At 41.3% G+C, this 15,658-nt stretch overlaps 1 protein-coding gene, 1 long non-coding RNA gene and 1 pseudogene across 2 annotated transcripts in view; 2 read left to right on the top strand and 1 right to left on the bottom strand.

Moving 5' to 3' along the window:
* Nucleotides 1-15,658, top strand: part of LOC146472903 (uncharacterized) — a 68,508-nt gene that overhangs the window by 28,201 nt on the left and 24,649 nt on the right. The gene's annotated exons all lie outside the window — the stretch shown is intronic.
* Nucleotides 4,701-8,616, bottom strand: LOC146472906 (uncharacterized; annotated as a pseudogene).
* On the top strand, nucleotides 12,831-14,259 carry LOC146472905 (uncharacterized). Its single transcript, XM_085119190.1, has one exon. The coding sequence runs from the start codon at nucleotides 12,974-12,976 to the stop codon at nucleotides 13,907-13,909; it is 936 nt and encodes a 311-aa protein (XP_084975316.1). The 5' UTR covers nucleotides 12,831-12,973; the 3' UTR covers nucleotides 13,910-14,259.

The following is a 15,658-nucleotide window of genomic DNA, read 5'->3' as shown; positions in this document are numbered from 1 at the left end:
TTAAACATTTTCAGAGTTTTCGCACCTCATTAAAATACTTGTCAACGCGCCCACGCCGCCGGCCAATCAAACACAAAGAAGCATTCCCTGGGGAGTTCTGTAGATAAAAAGAACAATCGAAATTCCCCGCGGAAGCATTGAGTGTTACTGTAAAGCGATTTCTTAATGGGAAAAGTTAAAAAAGCCACTGGTGAAACCAAAACAAAGAAGAAAACGGCGGATAGGCGCAGAACATGAAACTGGCAGCCCCAGCGGAGTTGACATGAGACATGCACTTCTCACCGCTATCAGTACATGAGGCTGTGTGCTGAGGTTCGCTGCTTATTTTCAGCCGGTCAACAACAGCGAAAATGGCTGGATTGTCGCCACCATCTTTGATTTTGGACTCCAAACTGATGTTCAACTCTCCACTATCCGATTTCGTACTCGAATTTCTCTGCTGCCGAGGCAGTTATTTTTATCCGGCTTGCCCCGATATCTTTCGACGAGGATGGGTTTGAAAGAAAATCTGACTGGTTGTACCAAGAACCCTTGTCGCTCTCCGCCAGGTGAAGTTTTTTGGCTTCGTCAAATGATTTTTCGACCTTCTTTGGTCCCGGTTTTTTCTTAACTTTCACCCAAGACGACTTTTCTAGTTTCGCTTTCTTCATAACAACCTTTTACGCAATGCTTTAATCCAAAATGAAACTCTGTTTCACAGTAAAATTTTACATACAATGCCGTGACATGCGGTGAACACGTTGCAAACAAAACTATGCAAATTTGCCGGTAATTCGAGATCGCGGGTAAGTTTTGCCGCATAATATGTCAACACAGTCCTGCATAAATTGCATTATGACACCTTCACTCGCTCACCGCTTTTCCTAAAAAACTTTGTTTTTCAGATAGCTCGCGTTCTTTTTAAGATTTCTAACTGCTGTTTTCACGAAACTTTGCATCCCTTTCTTGTTTCAACAATTATCCAAAAAAAATTATCTGAGAAAAATTCGAACTTTCTCCCCTATAAGTAACCTTAACTATAAATAATTGCGATAATGTTGAAAAGTTTAAAAAATTTAAAACCATCTTGGTTAAAAGTTTAAGAGGCGACGACATTCCAATGTTTGCTTAATGTCATTATCAAGTCAAGGATGAGTTAAATGAAAACGAATATAAATGTAAAAAAATTCCTAAGAGACACAAATAAAAACAAAAATATGTGATTATAATAAAGTATTCACAACAGAGTCATGTAAAGAGTTTGGCGTGAATAGAGTCTTTCTGAGTATTTAATTCAGGGTTCAATTTCTTAATGAATAACATCTCTAAGATTAGGCAATTGAACTTTGATCTACATTTCTTTAGAACAGAGAATTGCTTGTCGACTAAATCAGCCTTCGATAGGCTATGTTGCTCAAGGTGCCTCCCAATTGCAGAATATTAATATTTTGTGTAAATGATGGGTAGTGTACCCGACATAATCTGCGTCGCAAAGATCACATTCAAATTTGTAGACCACACATTGATTGTTGACGATAGGGGGCTTCTTCTCTTTTAGAGCGAGAATTTGGCCAATCTTCTTGGACTGAAAAACGGGTTTAATTTGGACTCCAATGTTGGTGTTCAAATTTTGCATTTGCTTCTTGACGTAGTTAGCTGATTGCTGATCTTTAAATGGTAGTGGGACCATGATGGTAGAGCTGCCATCCATTGTTTTCTTGTGTGTATCGATGTTGTCGATATTATGCAAAAACTTGTTGATCGCTGAATTGATCAAATTAATTGGGTAGTTGAGGTTGAGGAACGTAGAGCGGAGCTTGTTGCACTCATCAGAAAACGAAGTAGGGGTAGATGACAGCTGATGTGCACGATGGATCATAGTGGTACTGCTTTGCGATCATAGGCTTTGGAAATCTGGACTTTTTTACCTTCACTGGTTTTCTTGTACAAATCATACTCTTCTGAGGACGTCTTTCACACAAATGGAGGGTTCTGTTACCTTCTCTGGATCAAATTCACTGGGAAACCTGCATGCCATTGAACGGTGAACTGCGCTATACCTTTCCTTGAGATCGGCCTCAAAGTCTATTCCATTGAAATCACACAAGGTCTTGTAATCCTTCATGTAGCCTATGAGTGCTTCAACATGTTCGTCTTTTCAGCCCCCTTTCTTGTTGGCTGAAACTGCTGCTCTCCTCTAAATCTCAGTTTGACCCAAGACAAAAACACACTCAACCCTGCGTGTGGCTCGCTTCAAGCCAAGCGCTGCCCAATGCGAGAAGATGAGAACGGGGCTAAAAAAAAAAAAAAGAAAATAACACACCACCCCTATAAACTAAAACAAAAGAAGCCGCCCAGTGACCACACGCAAGCCACCCACTGACATAAATAAAACTGATAATAAAGCTGACAAAATAGCGTGAGCCACCCACTGCCTACGTGCGAGCCACCCACTGGCAGATGAAATAGAACTAAAGAAATCATCTTTAGCCACCCACTGGCAACGCGCAAACCACCCACTGGCTATAAATAAAAAACAAACCAAAACAAAAAAGAAAAAGCAAAAAACAAGCCACCCACTGGCAAACTGAAGGCCACCCACTGACCCTCAGACCAACAAAAAATAACAAAAAACTTACCAAACTGATGCAGATGAACAACGAGAACATCAGCCTTGAACACTAGTGCAGAAACCGACATTAGAAAAACGTGCAGATGTGAAATTAATACGAAGAGCCAAAATCCTTAAATTAAGATCCTCTCTCCCAAATACACCAGAACTGTGATGACCGATGCAGAAAGTAGACTTCAAAGGAGGGAGGTCTACCCAATCCACGACAAAATGAGCCAGATGAAGACCGTCAGATGTAATAAGAGGCCAGAGAGGAGCAGAACGCCAGAGCGGGACAATCAACGAACCTTGAGCGCAGCAAGACCTCATGTGCTTTAACACCCTCGCAAAAAGGTGAGGTGGCAGACAAAGCCAGTTGTTATCGAAGCTCCATGACCTGGTGAACGTGTCCATGGCTTCACAGCGAGGATTCCAAAACCTGGAATCAAATCTAGGCAACAAATGGTTATGTTCATCAGCAAAACGATCAATAGAATGAGGCCCCCATTTCAAGTCTAATAAACGAAAAATGTGAGGACTAACGAACCAATTGTCGAAGTCAATACGACTTAAATAATCCGCCTGCTCGTTACTTTATCTAGGCACCCATTCTGGCTCGATAGAGATACCATGAAGAACGCAAATCGTAAAAAATAAGCTTAGCCTCTTCTTGCAAACAAGGCTTCCTACTACCAATGTCAATAATATGGGCAACATTCTGGTTGTCTGTGTACCACTTGACACATAACCCTGCGAGCTTAGGTGCAAACGATTGCAATACTTTTCTAACAGCCAAAATCTCCCGCATCGTAGAACTCCGCATCGCTGAATCGGCAGACCAAACGCCTTGAGCCGCCATCTGGGGCCCAACCTCAACAATATAACAGCCATATCACTCGCATCCGAATATGCCAATCTAACTGCACTGGATTTGAACCAAATACGACGGCCATTAAGACGACCTAAATTGGACTGCCAAAAAACTAATTCTTCCACGACCGAACTTTCAAGTGAAGAAGTGGAAAACCACAACCTTTGAGCCGAAATCTGAGCATACATTGAACGGGTCATCAACCGCACAATGTTCCCTATGGCCAAAAACATAGAGTTCAGCTGACCAGCAATTCCAGCCAGCTCCTTAGCGTTTGCAAGAGGAACCCCGAGAACGCGCGAAATGCTTTCTTGAAGCTTCGTAATCTTCGAAACAGGAACGGAAATACTGTAATGTTGAGGCTGAAATCAAGATGAAAGCCAAGCCAGGTACCGACCTGCGACGGCTCCCACACGGATTTTTGAAGGTTCACAAAGAAACCGGCAAGGTCCAAATCAGAGCGACATAAGCGACTGAGCCCCTGGCAGGCAGCTAAATCGGGGCTCCCACCAATACCTTCATCAAGGAAGATTACGACACGACGGCCAAGCCCACGCCAATAATTAACAAGAGAACGCACTAACTTAGTGAAAATGTACGGCGCCGAAGACAAGCCAAAGGGCAAGACATTAAAAACAAACTACTTAATCTCTGAACCATAAAACCAAGAAAAACCCAAATACTGGCGATGATCAGGAAAAATTTCGACATAATGATATCCAGATTTAAGATCAAAGGTAAAGAAAAAATAACCCGACTGAAACAAATCAAACACAGTGTGAATATGTTCGTAGCGAACAGACTGCTTCCAAACAAAACGGTTTAAAAAAGAAAGATCCAAAATAAGTCGGCATTTCCCACTGGACTGCTGAACCACGTGCAAGGGGTTGATAAAGTTGGGCGGATAATCAACTTTGGAAACACAGCCACGCTCAATTAACTCTGAAATGGCATCGTCAACAAAATCTTTAAACTTGAAAGCCGACGATCTATTAGGAATAACAAAATACTCAGGCAAATCGAAGAAAGGGATTTTGTACCCTTCAACAATGTTGTTAATGATAAAGTCTTAACTAATAACTAATAACCCTAATGCTGAATAAGCGAGACCGAGATGAAATAACTAACCTCACACCCGACTATAAATACCCTAACTAATTACGTGACCCACACACCAGCGCACATACCTAATCAAACAAAACATACCGATGAGAGCATATTTTCCTGCTAATTCCACAGTCAAACGCAGGAGAACGCTAATCTTCTCAGAGGAGGAAAATTTGATATAACATTAAAGTTGGTTTCTTTCTAAGACAACTTACAGCTTAAAATGCTACCACATGGAACCATGTAGCCATTTAGTCTGGTGGGAATAGTTGATGGCTTTCTGGGAAAAAACTGTGCAAAATCTTATGGAAGGGTTTATTTGCTTTAAAGAATTGAGGAGCTGAATTGAACCTTAAGTATTTTGGACAGTGGGTTGTCTAGCTTCATACAAGGTATATCCCAATCCCTCTGAGCATTTTTCAGTGCATCTAGGATTAATAACATTTTACCTCATAATAGGTTCTGGTTGTATGCCCTGGGTTCTCTAGGCTTATGCCACTGTTGAGCATTATCTGTGCATGTTCCCACTATTGGAAATGTGGAGACTTTCAACTTAATCACGTGATCAATCAGATACAACATGCCCATGGTGTGATTGCAATACTCTTTTAACCCTGCTGTACAAGAACATCTTGCATTGTTTACATTTCCAGCAGTTAAATAGAACATTATGAGGTCTATCACTCTTTCTTTGGGACCTGTAACACTTTCCCTTGACATGCACCTCATTCTGAATTACAAATCATGACAGTAATTTTCATAGAAAAACTTATAACCTTTTTCAAGTAGGGTCAGATACATTATGCTCGAAAATTCGAGTATTATGCTTTTGAGCGTCACCAAAAAAAACTAGTATTATGCCCGAAATTATGCTCAAAAAATATAGCATTATGCTCACCTGATTTTTATTGTATTCAACACGTTTTAATAACAACTGTATAATAAGACGATCTCTTGTTCTCTCCAAGTGAGAAGCACAAATACTAGAAAGCTCATGCCTTACAACTTGTTAGTCTGACAACTTGTTGGCAAAAGAAATATCTTATTTACATTTCTTTTCTACACCTTTTTCAGTTCAAGTTCAATGAACCTAGCCATCGGGAATGTTTCTATCTCTTATTGAACTGAAGCATAAGCGAGCGTTCTATGTAGTCTTGCAGGGCGAGGTCCTGCAAGTGACCAAATGCCGTTGTAAGAATAGAAAATACTCGGACTACTATACTCGGACGATGCAGATGAAGGCTGCATCAATAGGATAAGCTTAGCTGCTGCAGACCAGAATAGGAGCTCGGCTTCATTTTCTTTCCACCATCTGATAGGATCAACACCATCAGCTATGCTGTCGGCTCTTGCAAGGTATCTTGGAAGCTCATTCTTCATGTTTGCAATCATGGCAGCATCATTCAGGAAGGCGTTAGACGTGAGGACATCTACATCATTTGCTACAGGGCACAGTTGAGTTATATGGCAAGGACTGAAAAGCAGTGCAGCTTTAAACATTTCCACTTGGGGACCCATGACTCCCATCACCGTATTGGTGAAGTACTCCCATCCTGGTCGAATTGCCGCAATGCCATATTGATGGTACTGTTGGGCAACCGCTACATTTCCCCCAGAAACTTCTCTGGATAAAGCCGTTAGGTTGGGGAGGTTGGCACCGTGGATGCTGTTCTGAATAATTACGAGCTGCTCATAGCGCTGCCAAGCGAGCGTGCCATCTCCTCCTAGGATGTATGTTGACTCAACCATGGGCTTGGCTGCATCGACGACTGCAGCTAACTCAATCTGGAGCAACAACTTCGTCTGGGCATTGGCGAGCATTTCATCTAGTTGTCTTAGGGTAGCTTTGTTAGTAGCCTCCTGTAATCTCGCTTGTAAGAAAGGATGGATCTCAGCGAACTGCAGCATAATCTGGTTTGCTACCTCCCACCAGCTCCACCACCTCGTTGGGGAATAGGATTTATTTGAGATGCCTGTACGCTCTTTCCACGCGATTCGAGTTGCGGGACTATGGCCAAATAGGGCATTCCATAGCTGTAAGAAGCGCCTGAGTGTGGGGATGTTGAAATGACTGCCTATGCCGTCAATTGCATGGGAAAAACGACGGATATCCACCACCTTTGGGAAGACTACCTTCACAGTTCTCATGGCAGCTCTGTTAACCGAGACTCCATCCCTCATTGCTGCACAGAGACTGCTGTTTTGCACATTGTATTGTTGTTCAAGAACCGTGATGATTTCGTGGGCCAATTCGTCTTCTTTTAGAGATTTCGCTATCAGCTGTAAGCGCACCAGACGTTGCTTTATTTCCCAGTCAGCTGTTATAAATCTAACAACTATCACAAGCGCTTCACAAAGTCGCGTGGTTCCATCAAATATGACAAACATTATGGCCTGATATCTCTCCCTTGATCATTTCCTCTTCTTCCTTCCTGACAAAAGGGATAAGCTGTCGCATGTTTGGTACAGAGGTCAGACGATAGCCACCTTCTGCCAACAACTCACGGAAATTGTCCATTTTCTGAAGGGGAACGCCGGCATTAAGGAAGTTCTTCAGGACTCTAACTCTAAAAACCCTCTGGTTATCGCTTAGCATTTGGCCTTTTGGGTGCACCTCCTTGTCATAATTCTTCATGGCATCAAGTACTGTCAGTTCTCTTTTCTTCTTCTTTGCTATTTTTTCAACTCCTGATTTGTGCTTCTGGGAATCTACATGACGCTTGATTATGCTTGCCTTCTCCGAAAGTTCTTCACTACAGGCCTCACAGAACAACTTATTGTTTGATTTTCTAAACGGCTCGTCTTTGAACTCTCTGATCCTCGTATCAACAAAGTTTGTTTTTAATGTAGTTGATTTCTTGCTCACCTTTCCTGGTCCACGACCGCTATCACCTTTTTGTTTGAGGAAACCATCGGCTTCTGGCAAGATCTGAAGCCTTTGGACTTCTTAATTGGGATAAAGCATCCCGTGTTAGCCGTGTAGAAGCACCTTCTACTAGTTCTGATGGCTGCAAGCCAGTCAAATCAACATTCATTGAATTGCTGGCAGCCATCTTGAGTTGAGAAGTCACAGAGCTTAGGAACCTGCATAATTAGGCAACCAGGCCCTGAATCAGCAGCCAAGCCTTTGGAATATGAAATCCTTTGACACACTCATTACGATTTCATGAAAAATGGATTCACGAGATCGTTTTTATGGGTTTTCATTGCTTTTTAACATTTTTGCAGAAAAAAAGAACTATGATGCCGGCATTATGCTTGATGCTCCATCAATAGTATTATGCTCAAAATTATGCCGGCATAATGTATCTGACCCTATTTTCAAGGGGCTTTTTGACATAGCTAGCACTATTCCTCCCACTTTTCCTTGCATGCTCTAAAATGCTGATGTAAGAAAACTGCTTTGGTAGATCTTTTGTCTCAGTGGTCCAGTTTCCTTCCTGAGATGGATCTTCTTCCTCCGGATCAGGTTGCTGTACGACTTCCCTCGTCTTCAGTATGACATAGCACGCACTTGGCTGTCTTTGCACGGGTGTAGCATTTTCCAGGATCAGGATCAACTAGAGGTAGACTTTTTTTCAAGGTCTCATTCTGCGTATTTAATGACTGGCCCCTTACACTTTCACTAAACATATGCCCTTGTATATAGTGGAATGGTTGGCTGTTTGTCAATAATAAAATAGATTATTATAACCTTTTTGTTGCTGTGTCCAATTCCCAGAATAATTGTGGCAATCGTCTGTATTAGGCTCAACTCCTGCCACCTCTTGTTCATCATCATGGCATATATCATACAGACTGGAGGGACCTGTTCATCCACATTCTTCTTAAGTCTGGGGGTGGCCACTGTAGCTATGAAGTCCATGACATCTGGAGCGCTTTCCTTCATTTCATGCATCACACTACACCACGTGACACCTTCTAGACCTTCTACAGAACTGTCTTTTAGGATGGACGGTTCCCCACGAGTTCTGACACATAATGCTTGACACTGGTCATTTATTTCCTGAAGCAATTGAAACTTGATTGCTCCCTTAATGCTTTCTACTTTAAGAACTTCTTCTGCAATGTCTCTTGGAATTCCACACAGCACAGTATTCAGTAGATTTGAAATGGCTTCTTTTGGGATGGCATCTTTGCATGACTTGAGGAGCTGGGTTAAATATAAAAACACCATAGATCCCTGGTCAGATGTATCAATATCACCTCTCTTTATCAGTTATGCTGCTATTGCCCTGGGGGGGTACTCCCTATGATGGACTACACGGGGAGGCTCCGCCCAAAGGGGTACCTTTTTCAGGCTGGGGGTATATGAAAGGTAGGGATTTCACGAGCAAATTGTGGCATCAAAATTTTAATAAGTAAATAAGTGTAAATAAACGTTAAAAATGTTGGGTGTGTAGCCAGGCATGTTAAAAAGAATTAAAAAGTTGTTGACACTGGCTAAAACTATATATACTGGACGTTTCAGCCACTACTGTTGCCTTCTTCAGCAATGCAAATATCTTACGGCGTCCTGCTTGGAATATGTACACGATGTGTGATAAATAAATAAATCACACCTCGACGGAATTTCAAAGTGTAACAGTGGTCTCTAGAGTATTGTGAGAACTAAAAGCTCTTTATGTTATTGTATACGTTTGGTAGCGCTATATGTTCATTTATAGAGTTTCTATCGCGCACGGAATGCCAAGCTTCAAGAATTAGTCTTTGTCGCCACGTCAATGACCTGTCAATGATTTCAACATTCTCCAAATCTATTTGGTGACCGTGAAACACATGGTGTTTGGCTAACAAAGAGTTTTTATCCAATGTTGCTATGGCCTTTGTGTGTTCTTTCACGCGTGTTTTCAGCGCACGTGATGTCTGACCAACGTAAACAGAATCACAGTCTTTACACTTGATCTTGTATACGACTCCTCTGGAAGCCTCTTTCTCGATCTTGTCTTTTGGCTTTTTGAGTATGTTGGATATGGTGCAAATAGGCTTATGGGCAACCTTGATGTTGAAATCTCGAAGAACTTTTGCGATTCTCTCGGAAAAACCTTTGGCGTAGGGCAGGATAACAAATCCACGCTGGTCGGTATCATTCATTTGTTGTTGTCTATTCGGTTGGCAGCCACTCTGAATGAAGTTAACAGGGTAGTTATTAGCGGCGAGGGCTTTCGCTACTCGCTTAGTTTCCCTTGTGACTTCCTCCTCGGTGGAAGGAATGTTCTTTGGGCGATCCATAAGGGTGCGTGCGACCGAGTGTTTATGTTGGGAATGATGGTGTGATTTGAAATGATGGTAGCTTCCTCAGAAATGGGTAAAGGAAGGATCTCACCTAGAACAGTTTGGTCCTCAGATGGAAACAAAGAGGCTCGTACTCTCAAGGCCACAGACCTCCTGCTTTCTGTATCGGTTGGTGTGTTGCACCGTAAACTGTGAGGAGACACACTGTCTAATGCGTTTTTCCAGGTTATTGTGCTTGCGGCGAAGATGGGTTTCTTCCACGTTTTTGCCGAGCATTCATGTACATCTCCTCGTTCTGTATCTGCTTAGATTTCAAGCACATGTCCCTGAATGCATGCACTGCTTTTCCTAGCCCTACAATCTTTCGAAAGCACTTTCAGCATGTCTTCTTCTAGAACCTCGATTCCCCCAATCTCCTTCAAATGTTCTAACAGATTCTCGGCCTTTTGGGCGGTTTTCTCGAACAAACATATGCTGTCGAAGATCTTTGCTAGCGAAGAATTACAGCAACGACAATATTTTAGCATCCCATTACACGTTTTTTTCGGAGTTTTGCTCATAACCGCGGTGCTATTTCTTTCCTCCGCCATAGCTATAGCTGAGCGCTATTTTTCTTTTGGCGCCGGCCGCCATGCCAAACTCGCGCTGTAAGTTCAATTTTTAGCGCGTATCAAATTGGCCAATTAGAAGCGTTTTTATTGTTTCAGGTGTAAACTAATCAGGAGCGTTATAGGTCCCAGGGTTCCCCAGAGCTCTTCTCTCCCCGCCGGTCATGCGCAGAAGAGCTCTGGAGTTGAGAATGAGACTGAAAGACTACCAGTGTGCGGAAGAAAAACTGAAATGTTTCCATTTGGGCTTGGCAGCCAAGAATACAGGCTTTGGTATCAATGTCTCTTTTACTTTCTGGACATGTATCCTTTGAAAAGGGACGCATAGTTGTCGAGTATACATTTGTAGCATCCAGCTTTCATGGTCCATCGTTTTGGACAAAACTTCACTATAACAGATACTTTCTCTTCGCCATTACAAGTTTCCTCTTCTATGTTGTCTTTCAAGTCGAGCATTGTTTTCCTTTTAGGAGAATACTTGATGGGAGGTATCAGTTCCTTTGAAGTATCCATTGTGTCGGATAACACTTTACAAGATCTCACAGCATCCTGAAAGCCCAAGCTTAAGGAATGACCGTGACAGTGTGTTGGATAGGGTTTCGGGTTGTCCTTCTAGGATTGTTGTTGCAACTCCAGTTTTTTTTGCCAAACATAGTCCTGGCACCATCATAACACTGCCCACTGCATTTATGCCGTACAAGGTATCGCAGTGTCTTGATTATTTTGGCAAAGCAATGATGATTTTGTGGCCTGATGTTTTGTGCGTTGCTGTCGGACAAACCAACGATGTTACAGTTAGTTTTTTTTGAAGAACAATCTCACACTCAACAGTAGGTATATGGCATTCGGATGTTTGATGTTCCTTGAATGTTAGGAGTGTTTTCTTCCAGTTCAAAAACCTGTTGGACATAAATGCATGTTCAGTGTTTCTGGCAGATGCTGTTACCTTTGTGATGATACTGGTTTGAACAAATGTAGGAAAAGAGAGAGTCCTTATCTTCATTATAGTGTAGTGTATTGATTGCGGTAAGATTTCTTAGGAAAATTATACTGACTTGGCTGGTTAGGATTTTGAAGTAAATTTCCTTGGTTTTGAGTCTCCAGTTGTTCCAGCTTTGGATGATTTAGATTTGAACTGGAGTTTCGGTAGATCCCTTGTGCTGTACCAGGCAATGTCAAGGGATCTTTGTCTGCACTAACCAATTCTGGTTGGCTCGTCACTTTCTGACAATACTTATCAGTTGAATTTGTTTTCAACTTTGTAATACGTTCCGCTCCTCATTATTGCCAGAAGGTGTTTGTTTATTTGTTTGTGTATTTTCTTACTTAGCTTTTTCGTTTTGCATGTTTGCATTTTCTTTCTTTAGTTAATACAGCATGTGCCTATAATAATCAATTTCCACAATCTCTAGTGAAGCCGTTGGGTGAACCCTTTCAATTGCATGTATTTCTTGTTTGCTTGAATGGTGGCACCTGATATCCAATTACAATGTACTCTTACTATACTCTAACAAAGACAAAACACAGGAGAACCCCAAAGCTTCCATTTTAAGCAACATTAATCAATTTCATCAATTAACATAATCAATTTTAGAGACACTTTCACAATGCACTTTGCAATTAAACAACAATTGTAAATACGAAATTAATACTAGTGTAGTTAGGATCTTTATAGTTTGAAATTTGAAACATGCTGTATATAACACAAGTAATTCAGCTTATAGCTGCAAGTTGTGTTTTTTTTTTAATAAACGTTTTATCATCAGGTATCTGTGTCTTTTGAAGCACAAAGTTTTGAATGCATTTTGAGAAATATCTTTACTGTCCTGAAGAATTAATACTGACAGGATTTGACACTTCGATGCAATCTTTTTAAACAGCCTGTCAGATAATATACAATAGCTCACTTTGGAAAAGAGTGATAGCCTGGGACCTAGATTGGCCGCGCGAGCGTTTGTGGGATTGTTTGGGGGGACGCGGACAGAAGCAGCCATCTTGAATTACGGTATGCCGAGCCACCCAAGTTGTTGTGTGCCTTTGTGCACAAATAACTTCAGAAACTCCACCGATGTGACATTTTACAGAATACCAATGAAACAAAGTATCCGCCGAGAATATGTACGTTTGCTTCGAAACGCTAATTTGAAGTTGGACTCCGACAGCACACGCATTTGCTCTGCTCATTGGAATGGAGGTAGAAAGCTCAGTAGAAGTCACCTACCATCGATATTTCCCTGGAGTAAGAAAAAGAATGAGCAACGAATCCTGCACAGGATGGACACGACTGTGAATTCAGGAGGCAGGAAAAGGAAAGTTGACCTTTCTAGGACCGAAATGGACGAAGTGCCAAATCCCAAAAATGAGGTATCAGTTTTGGAGTGCACGCTAGACTCCAATGATCTACCAGCTCGCTCCTTCTGTGATGCTGAGACACAAACTGAAATTACCGGAGAATTGCTGGATCGATTGGAAGGTGAATTAAAGCAGACTGGCGTAAAAAAGGAAAGGGTAGCGAAAGAGAAAGACGAGTTGATTAGAGAGTCAAAGAGACTTCAGCATTCAATGCAGAATCCAAAGTTTGACATTTCAAAATTTAAGGAAAGAGATGAAGATGTCGAATTTTATACTGGCCTTCCTCACTGGGATGCACTTATGCTTCTTTATGGGATGTTACATGACAAAGCACAGAACCTTAATTATGGCACCTATGAAAAAAAAGACACTGGTTCTGAGCAAAAACTAGGAAGGCCCAGAGCAATGAGTACATTTGAAGAGTTCACTTTGACATTGATGAGACTTAGACTAGGTTCATTTCAAAAAGATTTAGCACATAGATTCAATGTTTCTGAAGCTACTGTTTCCACTGTGTTTAATACTTGGGTGCGGTTTATGAGAGTTGAACTGGAGCCCTTAATTTGCCTTCCAAGGAAAGAGGTCCTACACCAGTATATGCCAAACATTTTCAAGGAGCTCTACCCAAGGACAGTTCTCATCATTGATGCTGTTGAAATTCGGGCTGAAAGCCCTTCATCACTTGATATGCAGTCAGTGTGCTATTCTTCTTACAAAGGCACAACAACTATGAAAGGCCTTGTTGGCCTTTCCCCCATTGGAGCTCTATGCTTCTTAAGTGAGCTATACACTGGGAGCATTAGTGACAAAGAGCTGACCAAAATGTCTTATGTCATTGACTATTTAGACCCTGGTGATGATGTCATGGCAGACAAAGGCTTTGACATTCAAGATGACTTTGCTGCGAAAGGGGTGACTGTTAATATACCGTCATTTCTTAAAGGGAAAACTCAGTTCAGTAAAGAAGAAATGGAGCACAACAAGAAAATTGCAAGCCTTCGAATTCATGTGGAAAGATGCATTGAACGAATGAAAAACTGGCATATGTTTGACAGCAGGATTCCTATAACTCTTGCTCCTGTTGCTAGTGATATGTTTCTCATCATAGGAGCTCTTACAAACTTTCTGCCACCTCTGATTGATTGAGGTAGAATGTCAAGTTTAAAACTTGAGCATGTTTCCAGATCAAATGTTAAGTGCTGATATTTGCATAAAACTGTAGTTTAGAAAATGCTGGAATAGTCGACTTTAGTAAAGAATGTGTATAATTTGCCGCATTTGTGTTTAACAAAGACCATTTAGTGAAAAAGGGAAAAGTAAAACAGTAGTCATTTAAAATTAAACCTCACTCATTGAATTTAATCATGACATGTTTTTAACAAAATTAGTGGTTTACAAAGTTTGAAATATATATATATGTTGTGGTTTAAGTTAAACCCTTGGTTCAAATTTTATTTTCCTTTGTTTTTGGGTATGGAAGGAAATAAAAATTTGAACCAAGAAATAAATTGAACCACAACATATATTAACTACATGATTTTAAAGACTTCTCATGCTGACTCTTGAGAGGCCATACTTAACTCGTGGAAAAGCAAGTTCTACTAAAATGTGATCATTGTAGAATGCTTCCAGTTTGGGGAGTACAATGTTCCAGAATTCAGGATTAAATTTAACCAGTGATATGAAAACACCATCAGTTTCCACAATTGATTTGTTTGGCAATTCTCGCACTCCCTTAGCCACCAACTCCAACCACTGTTTCTCTGCGACAAACATTTGCTGCTGAACTTGAAAGTGATACTTATGTTTGACATTGATGACTAGCTGGCCATCTGTGGGGTCAGGAAGAAAAATTCTCTTTCTGACCAGTGCCTGACACAAAGTCTCATTCTCCTCTAGGAAGACAAGTTTGGCTTCCACAAAGCCACTTGAATTTGGGTCGGGGGAGTCAACATCACACACCAAGCCATCAGGACTTGCAGCAAGGAAATTATGCGATTTGCTGATGAAGAGTCCGCATGGTTTCACTTCAACATTTTGTTTAGCCAGTTTCTTTGTTTCAATGTATTCTGCAATGATAGAATGTTCTCTGAGTAAACCCTCTTTCATTGCCCTGGTTTGAGGAATCTGCTTATAATGTAAAATTTCTCGGATAGCCTTGGTTGGAGATGTGGTTTCTTGCAAAGTTGCTACTCGGTGGCATTTTGATGCAGTTATCCTGATTTTGCGATGTAGGTTCCAGTTCTCATTAACTGATTGACCAATGGTTTCTTTTTCAATGCGAGCAACATCTTTCTCGTCGACAAAAAGTTTTTTACTAATGGCCCTGCATCTTTCCTTTATTTCTAGTGGGCTCACTGGATGGCACTTCACTGGTGGTAACAGTTCTGTACACACTGCATTACTCTTGTCAGACTCTCCTTCCTCAGGGTCAAATTCTGCAATTTGGTTTCCAGGAGATGGGATTGTGCAGTAGCAGTGATCAATGGAAATGTTGACTTTGTTCTCCTCCAAAGTTTTCTGGGGAAGAATTAAACTGAGTGCCATCTTTTTCCCCTTCCTGTTTTCAATCTCTCTAACATTATGTAACAAGTTATACAAGTCAGTACTTGAAGATGGGTGCTGTTGATGTGGTGCTCTAAAATCCCTGGTTGATGGAAGGACTTTCTCCTCATTTTTTCTGAGTTTCCCGTGCTGGTGTTTTCTAAACTTGATTTGTGCAATTGGCTGGTTCTCAACTTTTCTCTTTCTTGGCACATTCCATACACAGGGCTTTGAAGTGCAAGAAGGTGCTGGTGTAAGGGGAGAATTAACAGGTCCTTTGCATTTTTTAAAGAACTCCTCCAAAGCGAAAAATGTTGATGTTACATGGTTGCATCTGCCATCAATTCCAGC

Source organism: Pavona decussata, unplaced genomic scaffold (assembly GCF_977016875.1).
Source record: "Pavona decussata unplaced genomic scaffold, jaPavDecu1.1 SCAFFOLD_96, whole genome shotgun sequence".
Classification (NCBI taxonomy): Eukaryota; Metazoa; Cnidaria; class Anthozoa; order Scleractinia; family Agariciidae; genus Pavona; species Pavona decussata.
This window is presented reverse-complemented; position numbering and strand designations above follow the sequence as displayed.